At 33.5% G+C, this 22,766-nt stretch overlaps 1 protein-coding gene across 1 annotated transcript in view; it reads left to right on the top strand.

Moving 5' to 3' along the window:
* The window catches only part of Col24a1 (collagen type XXIV alpha 1 chain), a 341,896-nt gene that overhangs the window by 266,600 nt on the left and 52,530 nt on the right, over positions 1-22,766 (top strand). Inside the window, exons 45-49 of the mRNA XM_077791553.1 lie at positions 7,953-8,006; positions 9,153-9,260; positions 20,813-20,920; positions 22,359-22,466; positions 22,558-22,611. Coding sequence (XP_077647679.1) covers positions 7,953-8,006; positions 9,153-9,260; positions 20,813-20,920; positions 22,359-22,466; positions 22,558-22,611 — 432 coding nt within the window. The remainder of the gene's footprint in view (positions 1-7,952; positions 8,007-9,152; positions 9,261-20,812; positions 20,921-22,358; positions 22,467-22,557; positions 22,612-22,766) is intronic.

Genomic DNA, 22,766 nt, shown 5'->3' with positions numbered 1-22,766 from the left:
TCTGACTTCATATGCAATTGCTTTAAAATTAAATTCTTAAGAAAATGCACTCTAATTTGATAATAAATTAGGTGAGAATAAATTTAAAATAATGAATTTTCTTTATTTTCTTCATCATGTTTCTTCATATTTGTTAAGCAGTCTTTCACTTAGACTTGTGTTTTCCACTTATAGGAGAAAGTAATAAAATGGGATTCAATCAGATATATTGAATAGGTGTTCACAGACCTAGAAACCTTTCAGAATAGTCTTGACATCTAACCAGTAACTTCCTGTCCAGTTCCTTAATAAATGAGAATTAATAAATATTTAATAAAAGTGTCCCACTAAAGACAAGCCTGAATAAGAAAAAAATCAGAAAAAGAAGACTGTGGCCATATTTAGTTAGAGTTTTAAAATTCCAAAATGGAAAAAGTCATAGAAAAAAACTAAAACTAGAACACTGCTACTTCTGTTATGTCACTCCCTTATATTTGCAATAGGTGCATAAGAATGCAGGTGCTCTCTATAGTTTGATCCTAAAATGTCTACTTATAATTAATACTTTCATATATGTAATGTTTTCCTTTTCCTTTTTGACATGTTATGAAGAAGAAATTCTCTGATTTTTATTAGTATCTTTTAAAATTATGCCAGTGAAAATCAAATTCTCTTCCTAAACAACTGCTTCTCTAGTCTGCATGATCAACTCTCCCTGGGTGCTGGAGCTGGGCAATGCTGCCATACAGCTGAAGGGCACATTAAAAATGCTCTCAACCAGCACAGGACTGAGACCTAGGTAGGCCCGAGTTCATTCCGCCACTGGCAGACATCCACTGGACCTCAGGCTACAGCACAGGACCCAGGGTCATGAGTCCACCTACACACACACACCTGGGAGTCCAGGCCTAACCCACTTTCATCTTGGGACACTGCAGACATCACCATAGCCTTCCCCACACAGAAGCCTCTATCTTTCGAAAACAGACAGGGTCTAAAATCAACTGCATCTCAGAGCAGGCATTCCAAAGACCGTGTAAGGTCCACGCTTTCAGCCCCATCTCTGAAAGATGTTGCATCCATCTTGAGACACCTCCATGCTATCTCAATATATCTCCACTGTTGCTGTCACCTTTTAGTTGCAGTAGCATATATGTAGGGATACCTGCACAGTCTGGAAGCCCAACATCAAGGTGAAGTACAGATAATCTGCACAGATACTACAGGATTATAGTGTAGAAACTATAATGTCTCAGATCCACACTGCAAGAGAGGAAGACACTTAGACAACATGAAAAAACAAGGGAGGAAAGTACCCCAGACAAACTAGGATACTACAATAACAGAACCCATGAACAGCAAAGTTAATGAAATGTCAGAGAAGGAGTTCAGAATGTTCATAATTGAAATGATCTGTGAATTAAAGAATGACCTCAATGAACAAATATAGGCACAAATTGATCACTTCAACAAAGAGATAAGAGAGCAAATACAGGTAGCAAAAGATTACTTCAAAAAAGAGGTAGAGACTCTTTTAAAAAAGACAGAAATCCTTGAAATGAAGGAAACAATAAACCAAATAAAAAACTCAATAGAAAGCATTACCAACAGACTAGATCACTTGGAAGAAAGAATATCAGATAATGAAGACAAAGTATACAATCTGGAAAATAAAGTTGACTACACAATAAAAATAGAAATAAACCATGAACAGAACATCCAAGAATTATGGGATAGCATCAAAAAACCAAATCTAAGAGTTAATTGGGGTTGAGGAAAGCACAGTGTTTCAAACCAAAGGAATGCACAATCTCTTCAATGAGATAATGTAGGAAAATTTCCCAAGCATGAAGAATGAATTGGAAAATCAAATACAAGAGGCTTATAGGACACCAAATATACAAAATTACAACAGATATATATCAAGGTACATTATAATGAAAATGCCTAACATATAGAAGAAGGATAGAATCTTAAAGGCTGCAAGAGAAAGGAATCAGATCACATATAGGGGAAGACCAATTTGTATTTCAGCAGATTATTCAACCCAGACAGTCAAAGCCAGGACATCCTGGAACAACAACAACAAGCTCTGAAAGAAAATGGATGCCAATCAAGAATCTTATATCCAGAAAAAGTAAGCTTTATATTTGAAGTTAAAATAATTTACAACTAGAAAGCCTGCATTACAGAACATCTTCGATAAAATATTCCACAAAGAGGAAATGAAAAACTGTTGAAAATCAGCAAAGAGAGGTTTTACACTAAGAGGAAACCCAATCAAAGAAGAAGCCAAGTGAAGTTAAATACCAAAAATAAACAAAAATGACTAGGAATACAAATCACGTCTCAATAATATCCCTGACTGTTAATGGCCTAAACTTACCAATCAAAAGACATAGACTAGCAGGTTGGATTAAAAAAAAAAAAAAGAAGAAGATGACTCAATAATATGCTGCTTCCAAGAGACTCATAGGAAAAGGCATCCACAGACTGAGGGTGAAAGGTTGGGAAAAATCATACCATTCACATGGACGTCAGAAACAAGCAGAGGTTTCCATCCTCATATCAAATAAAGTAGACTTGAAGCTAAACTTAATCAAAAAAAGGATAAAGAAGGGCATTTTAAACTCCTAAAAAGAACCATACATCAACAAAACATAACAATTATAAATATATATGCCCCAAACTATGGAGCATCTGCGTTCATCAGACAACCTCTTCTCAAGTTCAAGAGTCAAGTAGACCACAATACATTAATTCTGAGTGACTTTAATATACCTCTTTCACCACTTGATAGATCTTCTAAACAAAACTGAACAAAGGAAATATAGAACTCAATAATACAATCAATAACCTAGACTTATCTGACATATGTAGAATATATCATCCTTCAAGGTGCAAATACACATTATCAGCAGCACAAGGATCATTCTCTAAAATAGACTATATATTATGCCACAAAGCAACCCTTAGCAAAAACCAAAAGTAGAGATATTACCCTGCACTCTATCAAATCATAATGGAATGAAACTAGAAAACAATGATAAAATAAAAAATAAAAGCTACTTCAACACCTGGAGATTAAATAATATGCTACTGAATAAACAATGGAGTGGAAAAAATATGAAAGAGGAGACTTAAAAAATCTTAGAAGTAAATGAAAACACTGATGCAACATACCGAAATCTCTGGGTCACTATGCAGGCAGTTCTAAGAGGAAAGTTCATTATATGGAGTTCATTCCTTAAAAAAAGAAAAAGTCAACAAATAAGCGACCTAACATTATATCTCAAAGCCCTAGAAAAAGAAGGATAAATCAACATCAAAATTAGTAGAAGACAGGAAATAATTAAAATCAGAGCTGCAATCAAATTGAAACAAAAGAAGCAATTGAAAAAATTTACCCTCCAAATGTTGGTTCTTTGAAAAAAATAAATAAAATTGACAAACTCTTAGCCATGCTAATGAAGAGAAAGAGAGAGAAAACTCAAATTACATAAGTGATAAAAAAGGAAATATCACAACTATCACAACAGATTACAGAAATACAGAAGATAATTAGAGATTATTTTGAAAACTTGTACTCCAATAAAATACAAAATATCGAAGGCATCGGAAAATTTCTAGAGTCATATGATTTGCCTAAATTGAATCAGGATGATATACACAATTTAAACAGATGAATTTCAAATGATGAAATCGAAGATGCCATCAGAAGCCTACTAATCAAGATAAGCCCAGGACTGGATATATACACAGCTGAATTCTACAAGACCTTTAACAAATAACTAATACCAATACTTCTCAAATTATTTTGTGAAATAGAAAAAGAGGGAGCACTTCCAAACCCATTCTATGAGGCCAGTATCACCCTGATTCCAAAAACAGGCAAAGATACATCAAAGAAAGAAAACTTTAGACCAATATCTCTAATGAACATAGATGCAAAAATTCTCAATAAAATTCTGGCAAATTGAATACAAAAACATATCAGAAAGATAGTTCACCATGATCAACTGGGGTGCATCCCAGGGATGTAAGGTTGGTTCAACATATGGAAATCAGTAAATGTAATTCATCACATCAATAGACTTAAAGATAAAAATCATATGATCATCTCAATAGATGTATAAAAAGCATTTGACAAAATACAGCACCCCTTCATGTTCAAAACACTAGAAAAACTAGGGATAACAGTAACATATCTGAACACTGTGAAAGCTATCTATGCTAAACCCCAGGCCAACACATTCTAAATGGAGAAAAATTGAAAGCATTTCCCCTAAAAACTGAAATAAGACAGGATACCTTCTTTCATCACTTCTATATAACATAGTTCTTGAAACACTGGCCAGAGCAATTAGTCTGATGAAAGAAATTAAAGGGATATGGACAGGAAAAGAAGAACTCAAATTAGCACTATTTGCAGATGATATGATTCTATAACTAGAAGACCCAAAAATTTCCACCAGAAAACTTTAATAACTAGTAAACGAATTCAGCAAAGTAGCAAGATATAAAAACAACATCCATAAATCAAAGGCATTTCAATGGCACATCAGTGAAAAGTACTCTGAAAGGGAAATGAGGAAAACTACCCCATTTACAATACCTAAAAAAAATAATAATAATACCTAGGAATCAACTTAATGGAAGAGGTGAAAGACCTCTACAATGAAAACTACAGGATGCTAAAGAAAGAAATTAAAGAAGACCTTAGAATATTGAAAGTTCTACGTTGTTCTTGGATAGGCAGAATTAATATTGTAAAAATTACCATACTACCAAAAGCACTATACAGATTTAATGCGATTCAGATCAAAATCCCAATGGCATTCCTCATAGTTGGGAGGCCAACTCTTGATCGTATCATTGCATGGTAGAAAGAAGTCTAAAGAGCTCTCTGAAGTCCCTTTTATAAGGATGCAAATCCCATTTACTAGGGTTCTAATCTCAAGACCTCATCACCTCCCAAAGGCCTAACATTCTAATACCATTAGACTGTGCCATTAGGGTTAGGATTTCAACACGTGAATTTGCAGGGCACCAGACATTTAACCCATCACAGTAACAGTGTTTTATATTTTATTGATCTGTATGTACTTAACCCTCCATTGTAAGACTGGTGTTTCTTGCCATCCTACTTTCTGTTTGTTATGGTAACAGTTGTAATAAGGCACTCTTCCTGGATGGAACAGCTGAGACCATAGTCTTGTTATGGGTTAAATACTCCTAGTGTTCACGGATAGATATTGCCATAATTGCCTTGCTATCATTAGCAAAATACACTTTTAAAATATTTCTCATATTTACAGTGTTCCTTTAGCATTATTCTATTATAAGCTGCTCCAAGTCTGAATAGCATTGTTTTTTTAATGATGATTGGCCCACAGATGTAGATTTCAGAGCACAATATTTAACTCTTCTGAAATTATCTCCAACATAAGGATTCTGCCAAAATGTAATTGATTTGTAATAATATGTGAATTTTTTATCTTCATTTTATTATTTGAATGTTTGTAATAAGATACATATATCTGTGATATACTAAAAGGATAATTTCCTTTGTATTCTTTATAATGGAACTTAACATCTGTTCTGAGTGTTCCTCCTACCTGATAGTAGAAACCTGACTAGTGGAAATCGAATCAATCAACTGCTATTAACTCTACCTACTCAAATATGTAGCATTTGATTTGGAATATCCCCGTTTACTTTCTTCTCAAGTTTGTAGTAACATTCAGAGTTGAAATGGTGGGGAAAAGGCGTGAGAGGTAACTTTAATCTTCTGTTATCATCCATTCACAGTAGCATCCACTGAAATGTACTTCATCCCTTTTGACCCCTAATTGCCCTTATCCCATTGTGTTGGCAGCTACCCTGACCCTCCTGGCAGAAGTTCTCTGATCCATGTCTGCATGCACAGCTATTTTTCATCTTAGTCTAAAGCAAGACCTCCTCAGATAGGGCTCTCAGAGCCACACCCTTCTATTCTTGGCCACAGGGAAATAACATTCTGTTGCTCCTTCCATAATGTTAGATGTTTGGGGATCTCAGAGAGATATTCCTCTGTTTTACTCATCTCATGAAGAAATGTGTTGCTGACACTATATGTGTTACTATTAGTGCACTATATGTGGAATTCTCAATAAGGACTTTAGTAGCCCTGGGTGTCATCTTTGTGCCCAGACCCCCAAAATAATCTACAAGTATTATTGTCTCTATCTACCCCAAGGCTTAAGGGCAGGATGGAACAAAGGGTTCTGCTCAGGGTCCCTGTCAGTGTCTAACAGTCTTAGTTCTCTTCTGTTTCTCTTTTTCCCTTTTTCAAATTTGAATATTTTTATATTCTCTTACAAAGGAAAAATTCTTATATTTTTATAATTATTCTTAGTCGATTGCTTATGGCATGAATTTTATGACTTGAGTTCTTTATAACCCTTTTTTAAACACTTAACGGTAGACTATTAATATTTAAGAATTAGGCTTTTGTATTTTAAAAGCTCAGTTTGAAACTGAAATTATATTTTTATCAAACTATTACCCAAACCGTGGATTTCACTGGACCATTTTGAAAATTCATCATCCAAGCACAATTCTATTTTGAAAATCAAGTCTAGGACATATTTATATGTTTGCATAAAAAGAAATGCTGTGAAGGAAAAACACGCAGGTTAACATATTTAAAGATTACCATCATTCGTACCATTAAATGTGACTGAAATAAGAACTTTTTCAATATTTTAAAAGTATTTGCTTATTTTATTTCTTTATTGTTTTCTGAAAGACATATTTAACTCTAAGTACCATATTTTCCCGAAATCCTATATACTTCAACTAAACCTAGGTCACCAGTAACCCATTTTCTGGTTTCCCTACCCTTAGAAAGATTGCATTACTGATTTTTAAGGCAAATAAAATTTTTCAAGGCTGAAAGTAGAATACTTGATGGATATATCTCCTCATTATCAAATTTTTTAAAAGTTGGGTTTTTAATTTCATATAGAAAAAGCTGTTTTCCTTTGTGATGATATATACTGTTTCTTCTAAAATGTCTAAACTCATTTTCAGAAAATATAACATCTTAAATTGATTTTCTTTATGTGTGCCTATAATTGTTAAGTTGACTCTTTGGCACAATTTTTCTTTTACTTTTAAAAACTTAACATCCCAGGTAGAATTATCCTGTTTGTGAGAACTTTTGATGATTTCTGAGAAGTGTATCTAGTAATGACAATAATTCTTTTTCAAAAAAAAATAATAATAACTCTTTTTCTTTTTGTATACTGGATCACTCTTTTCCATATTTTTCTTCTTAAAATAATTCTGGGATATCATCAGAACAATGGAATGATTTGCAAGGGCAAAGTTCCTAACTATCCTGGCAGACCAGTTACTGCTGAATCAATTATGATTTAAAACAGCTCACACATGGAAAAACAAACAGTTCCATGGGAAACAGATATCTGTTCCTTGATTTGCAAGTATGTTCTTTGGGCTTCCAGAGAAGTACATTTTAGGCTATTGGTTCATGCCCCTCACTACAGCATAAGTACCTTGTTATCAGAAAGTTTGCCTTTGCATGCCTAGCACATAATAGAGTCCATGAAACATGATACTTCAGAAATGATTACTGAATTTAGCTTTTTTCAAAAGGGAATAAAGGCTTTGCCTGGAAGTGGGGACTTTTACTTGTAAAATTATGATTTAAGTTCCTCCGTTATTAACTATGATTTTAGTTTTTAAGTTCATAGAATTTGTGGCTAAAAGAAAATTCATAGGTGGTATGATCAAATTCACTCATTTTCAGATGAAGAAACTAGCTCCCAGGGAAGGTAAGCAGAAATTTGAGTAATGTACAATTTAGTAGCAGTACTTGCTGTAGCATCCAGGTCTCAGCGTTCTTTTCTGTGGCTTCAGTTTAAGTAAGTTTATTACCATCAATTGACAATTGTGCTTCCCATTTTTAGGGTCCTAAGGGGAGAAAAGGAGCTCCCGGTCCTTCTGGGAAACGTGGCATTCCTGTAAGTAACAGGCCTCTTTTATCTTTCCTGTTTTTTAAAATAAAATTGACAACTTTAGCAAGCAGAAAAGTTTGGGGCCATTTATGTCATGTTGGATAAATCAGATTGTCTTGGAAAAAAATTTAAACCCATGCTGGAACACACAGGGAACAAAATATGACCACTAACTCAAAACCATACTTGCTGTTTAAATATAAATCTCTGCAAATGAGGAATGTTCTTTTCCTGTGTTATGTAGCCTTCTCCTGCATCATGGTGAACTACTAAAAAACAGGGAACTTAAAATCATGAATAAATGAATTATAACAAAGATCAGAGATCTTCAAGCATAATTAAAAAGATCTGAGCTAGGTTTTAACTAGAGAAGTTGGCATCTCATTCTCCTGGTAAATATAACAAAAAAAAACTTTGGATTTTTTTTCTGATTATTTTTTTAATCACAGAACAAAAATCAGTTTTAACCTTAGCATCAGTTTCCTCCTCTGGCCAGGCAAATGTGAGATGACTAGTTTATTAGCAAAGACTTCCTTCTGTTGTCTCCAAGCTGCCTGCTTTGTGTTACCTACTTGGTTCAAAAAAAATAGAGAAGATGAGGATAAATTATAAACACATTCAAATTAGAGATGCCTACAGAAAACCCAGTTGTCCAAGAGTAGAAACAAAATGTTCAGACCTTTCTTCAGTCATGTAATTATCTGATTTAAAGGGCAACAAAGACAGCCATAATTTGTTTCTTGAGAAAATAACAGTGGAAGGTTTTGCAGATGGTGACTGACAGCCTACATCCTAAGCTGACAAGTACACATAGCTGACCTTTTCTTGACAGCTAGATAAAGCATGGACTGGCAGGATGAAAAATATCAGAGATTACACTAAGGCTCAGAAGGTCATACAAAAATTGCTGATTATCTTGGTGTTTTTTGTTTGTTTGTTTGTTTGTTTGTTTAGGGAACTTTTAAAGATAGCTATCTATTGAATCCAAATTGTAAATCATTAAGAAATCCAGAAAACAGAAAAAAAAATTGTTCTGGCACAAGGTATACACGTGTAAACTTATGCCCCAAACCTAATAAGTACAAAAGTATTTGTCATTGAAACATCTGTCCTGAATCTCTTTATAATACAAGTAATGTTTTAATTATCAAGGGATTTCCAGGACTTCCTGGGCCAAAAGGAATTCGAGGATACCATGGAGCAGATGGCATTTCAGGAAACCCTGGAAAAGTTGGGCTACCAGGAAAACAGGGACTTCCTGTAAGTAGTATGAATATCTTTTTGTTCTTGACTGTTAATGCATAAGTGTCTCCTTGCTAGACCATAGATATTTGGGCCCTTTCTTGGCATTGGCATTGGCTCAGATTAAGCCAATCATTTCTTTAATAGTTATTTTGGAATTATATTTATGATTCCCAGGAATTCCAGTGGATATATTATCTTGTTTATTTTAGATCTAATTACTCATAATAATAATTTATACATTTTTATGTGTACAAAACTTCTTTTATAAAGAACTATAAAGAAAATAACTTTTAGGGTTACACAACATGGCTATGCTTTGAGTTCATCAAATGTCCTAAGCCACCTTTGGAACATTTACGTCTTGGCAGTAACTCCAAGTGAGTTCTGCCAAAAATCATTTTCCCTTTACTTTTACAGCCCTGATATTTTCAAGAACTGTTGTAAATATTTTCTCAGTGTTCATCTAGGGGTGAAATAATTATATGGATTCACACTTGTTTTATGTAAATTTCTGCCTTATTTATTTGATCAGAAATTTTAAAACCATCTTCACTTAGCCATTTTTCCTCTTCCCGATTGATAACCAAATCCAGATTTTTTTAATTAGTTGCTTATGACAATACAATGATCTTGACATATCATACATTTGATTCAAATGGGGTATGAATTCTCATTTTTCCACATGTACAAATTGCAGGATCACATTGGTTATACAGCCACATATATGCACACAGCAATACTAGTGTCTATTGTATTCTGCTACCCTTCCTATCCCCCACTCCCCTCCCCTCCCCTCCCCTCACCTCTCTCTTTCCAATCTATTGTGACACATTTCTCTTTTTTTTTCTTCCCCCTCTCATCATCATATATGATTGTATAACGATGAGAGTCTCCTTCCATGTTCCATGCAATTCTGCTTTTCCCTTCCATTCCCTCCCACCCAGATTTTGTTTTTTATCCCAGGTTTTGTTTTCACTTGAAACATTAGAAGAATTAACTATATACATTCAAGAACTCAGTAAAATTTATCCTTTTACATTCCCAATGTTTGGATATAGTTATATATTGGTTTCTGTTCTTAAACAATAAATCCTAGTTTGTTCAAATCTTGCATGGTGGTGTACTAAACTCAAGCCAAAGTAATATTCTTCTTTCAGTATGGTTATCTCATCTGTTTAAAAACAAGAACAAAAAACAATGAAACTGTGATCTAATCAATTTAGTTATTTCACCAATAAATGTCTACCCAGATTCTATCTGAAAAGTCTAATATTTTAAAGAAATCTTAACACGACTCTGTTTGTCTTAGAGGAAATATGTCAGAGCATCAGGTTATAGGCTAGATAATTTTGGTGACCAGGATGAAGTTAATTAAATTAGATATTCTATAAGCTTCTGCCAGTAGCATCTATCTAGTTAAAGAGGACTTTCATTTGAGATCCTGGTCTTCATGCCACTCTTCAGGCTCACCTTATGATAGTCTTACAATGAAATTATAATTTTAAAAATACAACAACAAAACTCTTTGGGTTGGTCTGAGAGTTTATATTTTTAGTAGATTATATTTTACTGGGAAATTTTACCATGAATCTTTTCTTATTGCTTTGAATAAGATTTTGAGAATCCAAACAAGAAAAACCACATTTGAAAATATGTCATTGTTTCTTGCTGATCCACACATTAATCGTAGAGATAAGTGATAAATTCAAATAAATTTATTTAATTACTTTGTTAATTTATTAAGTTGGTCATCAGTTAGCTTATTTGTCAATAGTAATAGGAAATAATTTATACTCTAGCTAGAGTATTACTAATTCAGATATTCACCCCAAAAGTGGATAGTAGAAATCATTATCTTACATACATATATTTAGTCAGAATTTCATATATTCATTATATGAAATATTAGTCAAAACACTAATGACACATCAAAGTAATGATTTATTTTTTGTCAGATTATTTAATAGTTATTTTTGTGTGTGTGACAATTTGTTTCTGTCATTATGTGGTACCTGAAGGAAGGGCAGTTCTTTAGAACAAAAACATCAGTTTGCATTGTAAAATTATGAGTCGTTTTCTCTTACAAAAAAATACAGAGCAGCAACGTTTCTAGCAAGAAAGTAGACATTTTCTATGGGACTGTACATCCTTCTTCAATATCGAGGAAATACTTGAAGTACAGTAATTTAGTGGATAAGAGAAAATCATTATAGAAAATACTAAATTAATGCAAATAAGATGCTGATTGTCTTCAATTCTACTCTCTGCCTTTTTCCTTGAATTTGCCTCACTAGTTTTATTGTTTGTGTGGGTGAAGGCTCATGTATAAAATCAAAACACTGGCTAGCTAGAACAGAAAAGGATAAGGGAATTTAATTTCAGATATGAGATTTTTTTTTTTCATTTTAAAACCCAATTCCTGGGCTGGGGTGTTGGCTCAGTGGTAGAGGGCATGCCTGGTACGTGTGAGTCACTGGGTTCGATTCTCAGCACCACATATAAATAAATAAAATAAGATCTATTGACAACTGAAAAAAATATTTTAAAAAAACCAATTCCAACTCTGGATATCAGCCAGGCCTCTTTGGTTGCAAATAAAAATCGAATCTAATTTAAGTTGACAACAAATTATAGGCTGGAAACCGGATTGCTTACAGAATCAGGCTGAAGATCCAAGAAAAGAAAATAACAAGTGTTGGTGAGGATGTGGAAAAATTTGAACCCTAAAGCATTGTTACTGGAAATGTAAAAATGTGTAACACAGTAAAAGACAATAAGGCAATCTCTCAAAGCTTAAACATAGAGTTACTATATTATCTAGCAATTCCACTGTTGGGTATATATTTAAAAGAATTGAAATCAGTGACTTAAAATATTTTTTAAAATAAATTTGATTGTGAATATTTAAAGTATACAAATGATGACATGTGATACATATAAATAATAGATTATGATAGTGAAGGAAATTAACATATCTATCATAAAAAGATAATTTTATATCGATATTTTAGCAGTATTATTCAAATAATCAAAATGTTAAAAAAATTAGAAGTTCATCAACAGTGGAATGAATAAGTTATACAATGGAATATTATTCAGCTTTAAAAAGAAAATTTTGTTTTGGGGGGTTTTGTTTAATTTTCATTTTTTAAAGTAATAGGGATCAAACCCAGGGCCTCACATATGCCAGGCAAGTACTCTATCACTTAATTACATTCCTACCCCTACCCCTAAAAGGGTATTTTTAACATATGCTACCATAAGAATTAACCTTAAGACACCATGCAAAGTGAAATAAGCTAGACACAAAAGGTCTAGCTTATTGTATGATTCCATTTAATGAGGTACCTAGAGAAATTAAATTTATAGTCACATAATAGGATTGTGGGCTTTCAGAAAGGGTTATTATTTAAAGGGTAAAGAGTTTTGGTTTGGGAAAATAAGTAATTCTAGAAATGGAATGGTAGTGATGATTGTACATCAATGTGAATATGAATATACATTTTGCCACTGAACTATGCACATAAAAATGCTTAAAATGATAAATTTTTATATGTATTTTATCACATTTTTTAATTCAAAAAAATAAGAAAACAGTATAAGCTTCCACTATAACTAGAGATGATCATATAACTAGTATCTAACAGCCCCAGAAAGGCTGGAAATTTGTCTTTCCCCAGTTCTCAGTGACCTAGTAAATGAACACAGGTCCCTCTAAATGAATAAAGCTTGCACAAGAAGTCATACTATACACCTTTGATCATATTGCATGTTTCTTTCTCAAAGACAGCTTGTCTTCCCCTCAAGGAAGTTTGGTCTAGGAACAGGCATGAGTCTGAGAATTGACAGCATTAATCTGTTGACAGCATGGGAATTTAAGTTAAATTTGTACTCATAAGAACCAGAAGTTTCCTACTAAATATCCATATTTTCTAGGAAAGTATGGCATAGATAATTCCTAAAGGTCCTGTGTTCAATTAATCATCATCACAGATGTGGACAGGTCAAAACATTCTGAATTTACCCCATATTGTGGCTTATTGTCATACTTTTACCTTTCTCTAGTTGTAAAATATGATCTGGACTCTACCATTCAAGAGAATTGCAGTATTCACATTGAAATCAAAGAGCCTAATTCCAATGGTATTTCTGAATACCTTGGTAAAGAATCGTCTTTGACCCTTCCAGATGGAGATAGATCAGATTACATATAATATAGTCATTTCCACAAGAATAGGAGAACTCTATTCTTCTGAGCCTTAGGATCCCTTTCCATACAGTATACTTGGAAAGATTGTAGCATTTCGGTTTTATTGACTATAGGCCACAATTGAGTCTAAGCTTCAAACTTCCAGTTAATCAGATTATTAATGGTGCTCCCAGGTGCTTCAATAAGGGCTGCCTTCACAAGCAAGGAAGATTAAGGGATACTGAAGGTTCAGCATTCTTAGTTTTATCCATGTCTGCTCAAATGTCCCAATTCCTTGCCTTGGAGTTCTACTTTTTTTCTACCAGTGTTCTATCTAGCATGAAACATGTAGTTAGTTAAAGATACATTAACATGCAAACTCTACAAACCTTATAGTGTATTGGGTCTTCATCTATATCTGCCTTGTGACTATAGGAAATTCATTCCCATCATATCTCCATGGTAAGCCACCAACCAGCAACTAGACAGTAAGGGAACCTGCTTGACCATACAGCAGGGTAGAGAACCGGGGAGATTGCATCTCAAAAAGCAACCTTATAACAGTCAACCAACTAATTTATACACTCACATTTATGCATGGGCCTTTAGCAGCAGTCCACTCCATGGTTAGCAACTACATTGGTAAACCAAATCAGCCTATTTTTTATGTCCTTTGAACTAAGAATAGTCTTTACAGTTTTTAATGGTAGAAAAAATAAAATAAGAATGTTTTGTGACATGAAAACTGTGTGAAATTTGAATTTTAGTACCCATCTATTAATTTTATTGGAACACAGCCACAATTACTTATATATGACTACTTTTGTACTATAGCAATTTTAACAAGGTTACAAGAAGCAGGATAAATATACAAAAAAAAAGAATTATGTAGTCATATGTTGTTTAATGTCAGGCATATATTCTGAGAAAAGCATTGTTAGGCAGGTTTCATCATCATGCAAACATCATAAAAAGTACTTATTACAAACCTAGATGGTACACATCTAGGTTATATGGTAGAGCCTTTACTTCTAGGTTAAAAACTTACTTCTACAGCATGTTATTATACTGAGTACTGTAGGCAGTTGTAACACAGTGGTAGCTAAGCATATCTATGTAGCTAAACAAATCTAAATATAGAAAATGTTTGGTAAATTGTAGTTTAAACGATTTTGTTTAAAAAAAAAGTACACAAGCTTTTCAGTTTGAATTCATCCCATTTATTGATTCTTGATTTTATTTCTTGTGCTATAGGAGTCTCATTCAGGAAATCGGGGCCTAATCTGAAATGATGAAGATTTAGGCCTACTGTTTCTTCTATTAGTCACAGGGTCTCTGGTCTAATTCGCAGGTCCTTGATCCACTTTGAGTTGAGTTTTGTGCATGGTGAGAGATTGGGGCTTAGTTTCATTTGCTGCATTTGAATTTCCAGTTTTCCCAGCACCATCTGTTGAAGAGGCTATCTTTTCTCCACTATAAATTTTCAGCACCTTTGTCTAGTATGAGAAAACTATTTATGTGTGTTTGTCTCTGTGACCTCTGTTCTGTACCATAGGGCTACAAGTCTATTTTCGTGCCAATACCATACTGGTTTTGTTACTTTTGCTCTGTAGTATAGTTTAAGGTCTGGTAGAGTGATGACACCTTCTTCACTCTTCTTTCTAAGGATTGCTTTAGCTATTCTGGATCTCCTATTTTTCCAGATGAATTTCAAAACTATCCCATTCACAATAGCATCAAAAACAAACAAACAAACAAACAAACAAAGTACTTGGGAATTAATCTAACAAAAGGGATGAAGGACCTCTACAATAAAAACTACAGAACACTAAAGAAAGAAGTCCTTATAAGATGGAAAGTATCCATCAAAATAAAATAACATTCCCTTGAAGAATCCCCTTTATAACCCAAAGGATTGCACACGCTGTTAGTTTTTATGAATATGGAAATGTTTTCTATAAATGTCTTTATTCTGTCAAATGTTTAATATGAAATTAGGATATAATGATTTATAAAGAATTTGTCCAATGAAATGAAATGTTGGTCAGTGGCTAACTAATCATTAGGAAAAGTAATTTCTAAGAGAATTACTTCTAAAAGCTATTATGGTAAGAAAAAAATACTCAAGAGAAAATATCATTTCTAAATACTAGTAAGGTTCCTGGAATATTTTCAACCAAGAATAAGGACATCTTTCCTTTTTTTTTTTTTTTTTTTTTTTGTCATTGCACCATGGTGTTTCTTGGCTTACCTTTAAAGACTGCTGGTTATCCACTGAGAAAAATATTTATTCTGGGATTTGGGGATTTTTAGCATTATGCAACTACCTAATTTTCCTAAACAATGTTCTTTCTTTTCTTTTTTCAATGTGTCCAAGAAATTAAAGAATTTCTGGCACATTTACTCTGCAGTTTCAGTGTTTATTCAAGGTCATGTGACTGTAACTGAAGGACAGTACTGAGGAGGTTTGAGCTGCCTTTGTGAATTTCCCTCTGTACAAATGAGTGCTCTGAGCCAAGTAGACTTAGCACATCTGTAGTAAATGAGTCTACCATGCTGCTTTCATTGAGTTGAACTTCTGTATGAACATACTACCTCAATCATTTAGGAAAAAGGAAAACAACTTTTCCTTACACAAATCATAAATCCATTTGTCACCAAAACCAAAGCTTACTGGTCTTTTTATTTATTTATTTTTTATTGCTGCAGGGTTGTTGGAAAGGAAAGAATGAAACAAAACTAATGACTTACGACAAATCAAGGCCTTTCAATATTGAATTTAGAGTTTTTCAGGTGAACCCAGGCTTCAATGTTGTCTAAAATGAGATTCTTGTGTTAAAAGAACATTGAAAACCTTGAGTTTTCCATTTGTGGATTGTTTCCAGTACTGTGTAAGAAGGAAAAACACACTTCATCAACCCACTCCTAATCCAAGCATGGAGCAGCAGGACCACCATGGAAGCAGGAACACCATCAGCCCAGCTGCTCATCTGCTTTCTCTGTGTTCTCTAGTCTACGAATAGTTACACTATACTCCATTTGGCCAATTCTGTTGACTTTTCATTACTAACATATTGATTAATCTAGTTATGGTTCATCCTGACTACTACTTTCTCCATTTTTTCCAAACCTTGTTGCTTGTTTGGGCCCATTTTCCACTCATTAGGACCTCTTCCAGAATAGACAAAACTCTGACTACTTATTAGCAACAAAGTGAAAGATTTGTGAGGGGATGTAACTTTCCTAGTTCAATCTTCAGTGGCTCCCAATTAGATAAAGTTCATGCTCTATTTGGAATGATGTTCCTTCATTATTGGCCACTGTTTCAGCTACCTTGTTCCTCACATGTGTTGTACATTTCAGTCATAATAACAGCTAACGATTATTAAATGCTTTCTGTGTGCCAAGCACTATTCCAGGTGCTGAAAATATATTAAATTATTTAACCTTCACAGACTCTCCATGAAGTAGATATAGCTATTTTCTCCAGTTTACAGAAAAGGAAACTGAGACTCAAAGAGACTAACTTGCCCAAGGGTACACAATGAATAATGGAGCAAGAATTTAAAACCAGGCAGCCTGATTTTGTTCCAGTTCTTAACATACTCTTTTAAGTATACTTAGTTACTTAGAAATTTCCTCCAAATTCTTTGTATTTACTGGCTTGTCTTTGTACATGTAATTTATTCCCTCTGTTTAGAAAACTTTTCCATCTTTCCCTCAAATTTGTGGTAAACAATCTGTTAACCTTTCAGTATTTAATTCAAAGAATACTTCCTTTATGCTCTCTTCTAAATCAGAATTAAGCATGTCTGCTTTGAACTTCTGTATACTCAAGGCACTTCCTCTATCAGAGAATGAATAATATAGGTGCTAATTACTTGTCTTCATGTCTTTCTCTTCCAAGAAGTTGTAAACTCTTGTAGAACAATTGTGTTTTACTCATCTTTGTGTCCCTGACACCTTGTACAGTGTGAGGCTCATAAGAGAAGCTCTATAAACCTTTGAGCCATAAATGTTCTTTGTATAATAACTGCAACTTAGAGACCTCAGTTTAGATGTATTAGCTATTTAAACTCTTAAGCATAGTCTATTAAATGAATATAATACCTAATTCATATTACTTTTATAAGCATCAAATGAAATATTGTATATAAAATGCTTAATACACACTACATGCACTTATTGAGTTAATATCTTTCCATACTAATAAATATGACTGGTTAATGGTGTTGTGTTGTGAAAAATATAGAGCTATGAGATAATGAGAGGAGCAGGTTCTGTATGGAATAGCCGAGAGAGTCACTGAGAAAGTCGTACTTGAGCTGAGGACTGAAGGTAAGACTAAACTAGATATGAGAACTTCTATGAGAAAGGAGCCAAAATGAAAACACAGTCAGGAAAAAGTTTTGCGTGTTCACAGAATTATTGGAGGATAAAATAAGGTAGCAAGGGTATAGTCTTTGTTATTTTTTAAACAAAAGGATATACATTTATTTCTTCATAGCAGCGTGAGCCTAAACATGTCTAGGAGCCACAGTATAGCTGAAACGTCCCCTTTTATGCCCTGGTAATCCTGTGACAGTGTGTTGACACTTGTATGAATGAGATTCATAGGATACACTTCTTTTGTCCAGTATTATAGAGGCTTTTGCCTTGTCCATTTTTCAGTATTGATAAGCCATTAATTGTTATAATGAAAATAATTAGTAATTGTTAGTAATAATTAATTATATGTGAGGTAAAACAGTATCAAAATGCCTGTTTTTATTACATTTGAAGAATTGGTTACTTAGTTTTCTTTGCTCTTGGGAATGGACATAAGTCAAGCGAATCTATCTTTACCACCTTCAGATTTGCCTCCATCTTGCTCTCATTTCCCTAAGTTTCATTTAGTTAGAGATTCAAAACTAAAATTACCTCCTAACTTTAGCATACAGCTCATTCATAAATCTTTTTTTTCTAGAAGTTGGCTACATTACTTATGACTGGCACTGCAGGAAAACGTTATGAATGCTACATTATTTATGTATAATGTAGTCTTACATATAATCACCTAATAATTACTATCCCACATATTTTTAAACAGCCAATTCTTTCCTAGAAGGGATATATTTAGTAAACCAAATAAAATGAGAAATGTCTATTTAAACAAAAGTGTTTTTAGTTGCTAGAGTAAAGGAAGCAAAGTATCACTTTTATAACTCATGGGTTTGCTGGTTTAATCAAAAAAAAAAAGAAGAAGAAGAAAGAAAGAAAACCCAGAGTACTTCCATTGCCTAATAGTGCAAAGAAATTTCAGGACAGCATACTTATTTTTGGTACCATAGAAAGTAAATTAATTTAAATTACTACCTTCCTAACACATTTAATAACTGTATAAATATAATGCCATGTGGAAAGAGGTGCCTAGTGGTTGGTAAAGCAAAGGAAGAAAAAAAATGTTTTCCTAAAATAATTTTCAAGATAGTTCTTTAAAAAAAATCTCAACTAATTTGAAATTTGATGTCACTTTAATTTTTATCATTCTAGTGTTGAGAAATCAATGAAATTAACATCATAAATACTTAAAATTTTACTCAGCATAATTTTAAAGATAGTATTCCCCAGCTAATCCTCCTTAAAATGTGATTTTCTATTGTTGCCCAGATTTAACAAATTTTATGTATTACTAATTTCTTAATATGTTTCTTTCAATCTAAATAAGGTTACAACAGCTAAACCAAGGGAATAACTGAGAGACATTCTCTTTGATGTTTCAATATTATATACACACCAAGCATCATCATTGCAGAGTCTGTCTCTTTCTTCTAAATGTGTATAGGTAACCCCATTTTCCTTCCCAGATCTTTCCATTCAGTTCCCCAGAGGAAAATCAAATGGAAAGGCAATGCCATATTCTTTCCTTAACTGAAATTAAATGTAACCATAATGCTGCTACAGTTTCTGACACATAGGAGGCACTCAATTAAAAGTAACTCTTGGCGTTTGATCTTTTTTGCTGCCCTTAACTCATCCAAGTACAGTTCTTGTTTCCTTAGGATGTCAAAACTTATGCCATCAGTTTCACTTCTATCAAAATTGACAACACTTTCTTAAAGGATTCAAAACTGATTTCTTCAAAAAGAATGGCTTCTGTCTGAGAATAATAGAACCCTTCAGCCATGAAACATCATGTACTCTTAATCATTATATTAAATTTTATAGGACTCAGATGAACTATTCATTGACTGCAGCATCTCTAACCACAAGTAATAACTATTATGGCTTTACTTACTTTTTAAAATTTGCCCAGAATGACTTTACCTTTTGCTGAATAGTTTTAAACAAGTCAAAATAAGTCACTGGAAAGAATGTCTAGGGATTAGTGTCTGTTTCTCTTGCAAGCAAAATTAATCATCCATCTGTGTATTCATAAGAAGTATTTGTTCTTTACTTGTGTGAAACATTGTTTGGAACTTTGTACAGAACACTCTGCTACTATGCTCAAATTTCTTGCTAGTATTACAGATAATAAAACAAATAATATAAAATGACACACTAAGACAATGTATGTTCCACTTGAAATACTAAGTTTTAACTACCTCATTACAATTCCTATGCACCGAGCAGCAGTGCATAGAAATGAAAATGCATGAGAAGTTCTCCACTGTATCTACTCAGCTTTGCTATTGTAGTATAAAAGCAGCCAGATAATATATAAATGAATGAGTATGGCTGTGTTCCAATAAAACTTTATTCACATTTATTTAAATTTTATTTTCGTATCATTTTCACATCTTTAAGTATTATTCTTCTATTGATTTTTCCCATCATTTAAAAATGTAAAAACTACTATTCTTAGGTCATAAGCTATAAAAAAACAGATGAATTACCAGAGTTTGGCTTGCAAACCATAGTTTGCAAACCTTAATTAGGATTTGGTTTTAAGGATATACTATTGGCTTGCTTAGCTTTGTTCCCAACTATTTTTAGTAAATTTTCTCAGATCATGTGTGGTTGAGAAAATTTTTCATAAGGAAACATTAATCAGTTATTAGAGTTGTATAATTTTTTAAAAAAGAATGTCACATAACATACTTTACACTTAGGCTACATAATTTAGAAGGTACTGGCAAACTTTGTACTGCCTTGGTATTTTCATTTAGAAAACCCAAGATTATCATATTAACTATTATAGATTTCAAGTATATGCTAGGTGCTTCCAAAATATTCTTTAATTGTTTCACTTTTTGGGGAAAGAAGCCCTGGATAACTGCAGAACCTAGGCAGTACATCAACAGCAGTCTTCTGGAGCACAACCCTTCCTAAACTTATTGAGTCTCTACATCAATTTAATAGGAACTTCGCAGTTTCATTTCTTGTCTATGCTTTCTAGGGCATCAAAGGCAGTCCAGGAAGAACAGGACTCGCTGGGTCTCCAGGTCCTCGAGGAATAAAGGGCTCATCAGGCCTTCCAGGAAGCCCTGGAGTTCCAGGCCCAAAGGTACGTTAATGTTTTTTTCTGATGGTTAAGCAGTATTGGCCATCCTTATACTTGTCCTGGGTTCATTGGCTAGATCACAAGATGGCAAGATTAATATCTTTTAATAAAATTTGGTTAATAGTAAAAACACATTAGGGAAAAAGGAAAATGAATGGTCTGTGTGTGTCCATTTCCTGTAATGGCCATAGTGCATGTGATTAAGCAAAACAGTTCATTACCCAGATCTAGTTAAGCTTTAAGAAATGCTGGCTTTGAGTGTAGCTCAGTGGAAGAGAGTATTTGACTAGCAGGCCCTGGGTTCAATCCCAACACTACCCAAAAAAAAAAGAAAAAAAAATCTAATTTGGACTCATTTGGGTTCTTCCTTCTTTGTTATCTATCTTTTCCAAAATTTTATTACATCTTAACTTGATTTTCTCAGTTTACGTCTAGAGAAATTTTAGATTTCTGACCCATATAAGTAAATTGAAACTGATGATCCAGTTGCTCACTCTTTATAGTTTTAGCCTTCTGTTAATGTTTATACCATAATTATCCCTTTCTACTAAAACCCAAGCAGCTAAACAAATGATAAAACAAGGGAAAGAAATAAGAAAGATTCCTACCTCTCATGTATGAGTCTGCATAAAGAGGACCTACACTTGTCAAGTCTCAAACTTACAGGTTTGTGTCAATAAAGTGAAAGATATTTGTTAATTTTACAGCATTTTTGGCAAAAGTCTACCAAGCATCATTTTTTTATTATCCTATCTATCTATAAAATTCACCTGATTCCTAAGTTTACTTTTAGAAATGGTATAAAAAGTATTCCAACTCTCACTTCAAAAAAAAAAAAGAAAATCAAAATAAATGAAAAAAACTTGACTCAAAAACATGATAATGGAAATTATGTGTATCATTAAGTGGGCTTTTAGGGAATAAAGGGACCTAAGAAAACAGATAATGGAAATTTCTTAATGGTGGAACTGAGATGATAATTATGGAAAAAAAACATGGGTTCTGGTCTATACTTAGGAGACTGCTCTGTTTCTGCTATCAGATGGCTGAGTCATCTCTGTATGGTTAGGAAAAATACATCAAAATGATGTCAATTCAAATAATATACAAGTTCCATCTCATGTAACCCCACACACACACACATACTCCACCTTCGCCCATCCCCTCTGTAGCCCTCATATCCCCTTCTAGTTTTATAATTACCTCCTGCTTTCCTCTTTACACACTTACCACCACAATCTCTGAAATTTTCTTTCCTTACTGCTATACCTCTTATTTCTTAAAATCAAATATTACTTGCTGGAAAATATTGGTGGAAACAATTATTTAGAATTTGATTTCCCCGGTGCTTTCACTATGCTTAAGTCTTTGAGTTCCATTGAAAAGTCAATATGTTTATAAGTTCTGAGGTCAAGATCACCTTTCTTTGTTTTATCCACAGGGTGAACAAGGGCTCCCTGGTCAACCTGGAGTTCGAGGTAAAAGAGGTCACAGAGGAACACAGGGTGATCAAGGACCACATGGAGAGCCTGGTCTGAAAGGGCAACCTGTATGTGCCAATCCAGAAATTCACCAAGTACCCATTCTACAGACTAAGCCACCAGTGCACAGTAATGATTATCATGTCTATACAATTTCAGGGTGAACATGGTGATCAAGGTTTGACAGGTTTCCAAGGATTCCCAGGCCCCAAAGTATGTTTATCTATTTTCTGCTCATCTTCAAGCTATCTAGAAAAAGAGTTATTGAAATATTTAGTCTCTGACTTGAGCTTTTCTTTTTAACCTGCATAATTTCAATTGGTACAGTCATATATTTAAATTTTGATCATTTTAATTGTTAAACATGT

Source organism: Urocitellus parryii, chromosome 11 (genome assembly GCF_045843805.1).
Source record: "Urocitellus parryii isolate mUroPar1 chromosome 11, mUroPar1.hap1, whole genome shotgun sequence".
NCBI lineage: Eukaryota > Metazoa > Chordata > Mammalia > Rodentia > Sciuridae > Urocitellus > Urocitellus parryii.
This window is presented reverse-complemented; position numbering and strand designations above follow the sequence as displayed.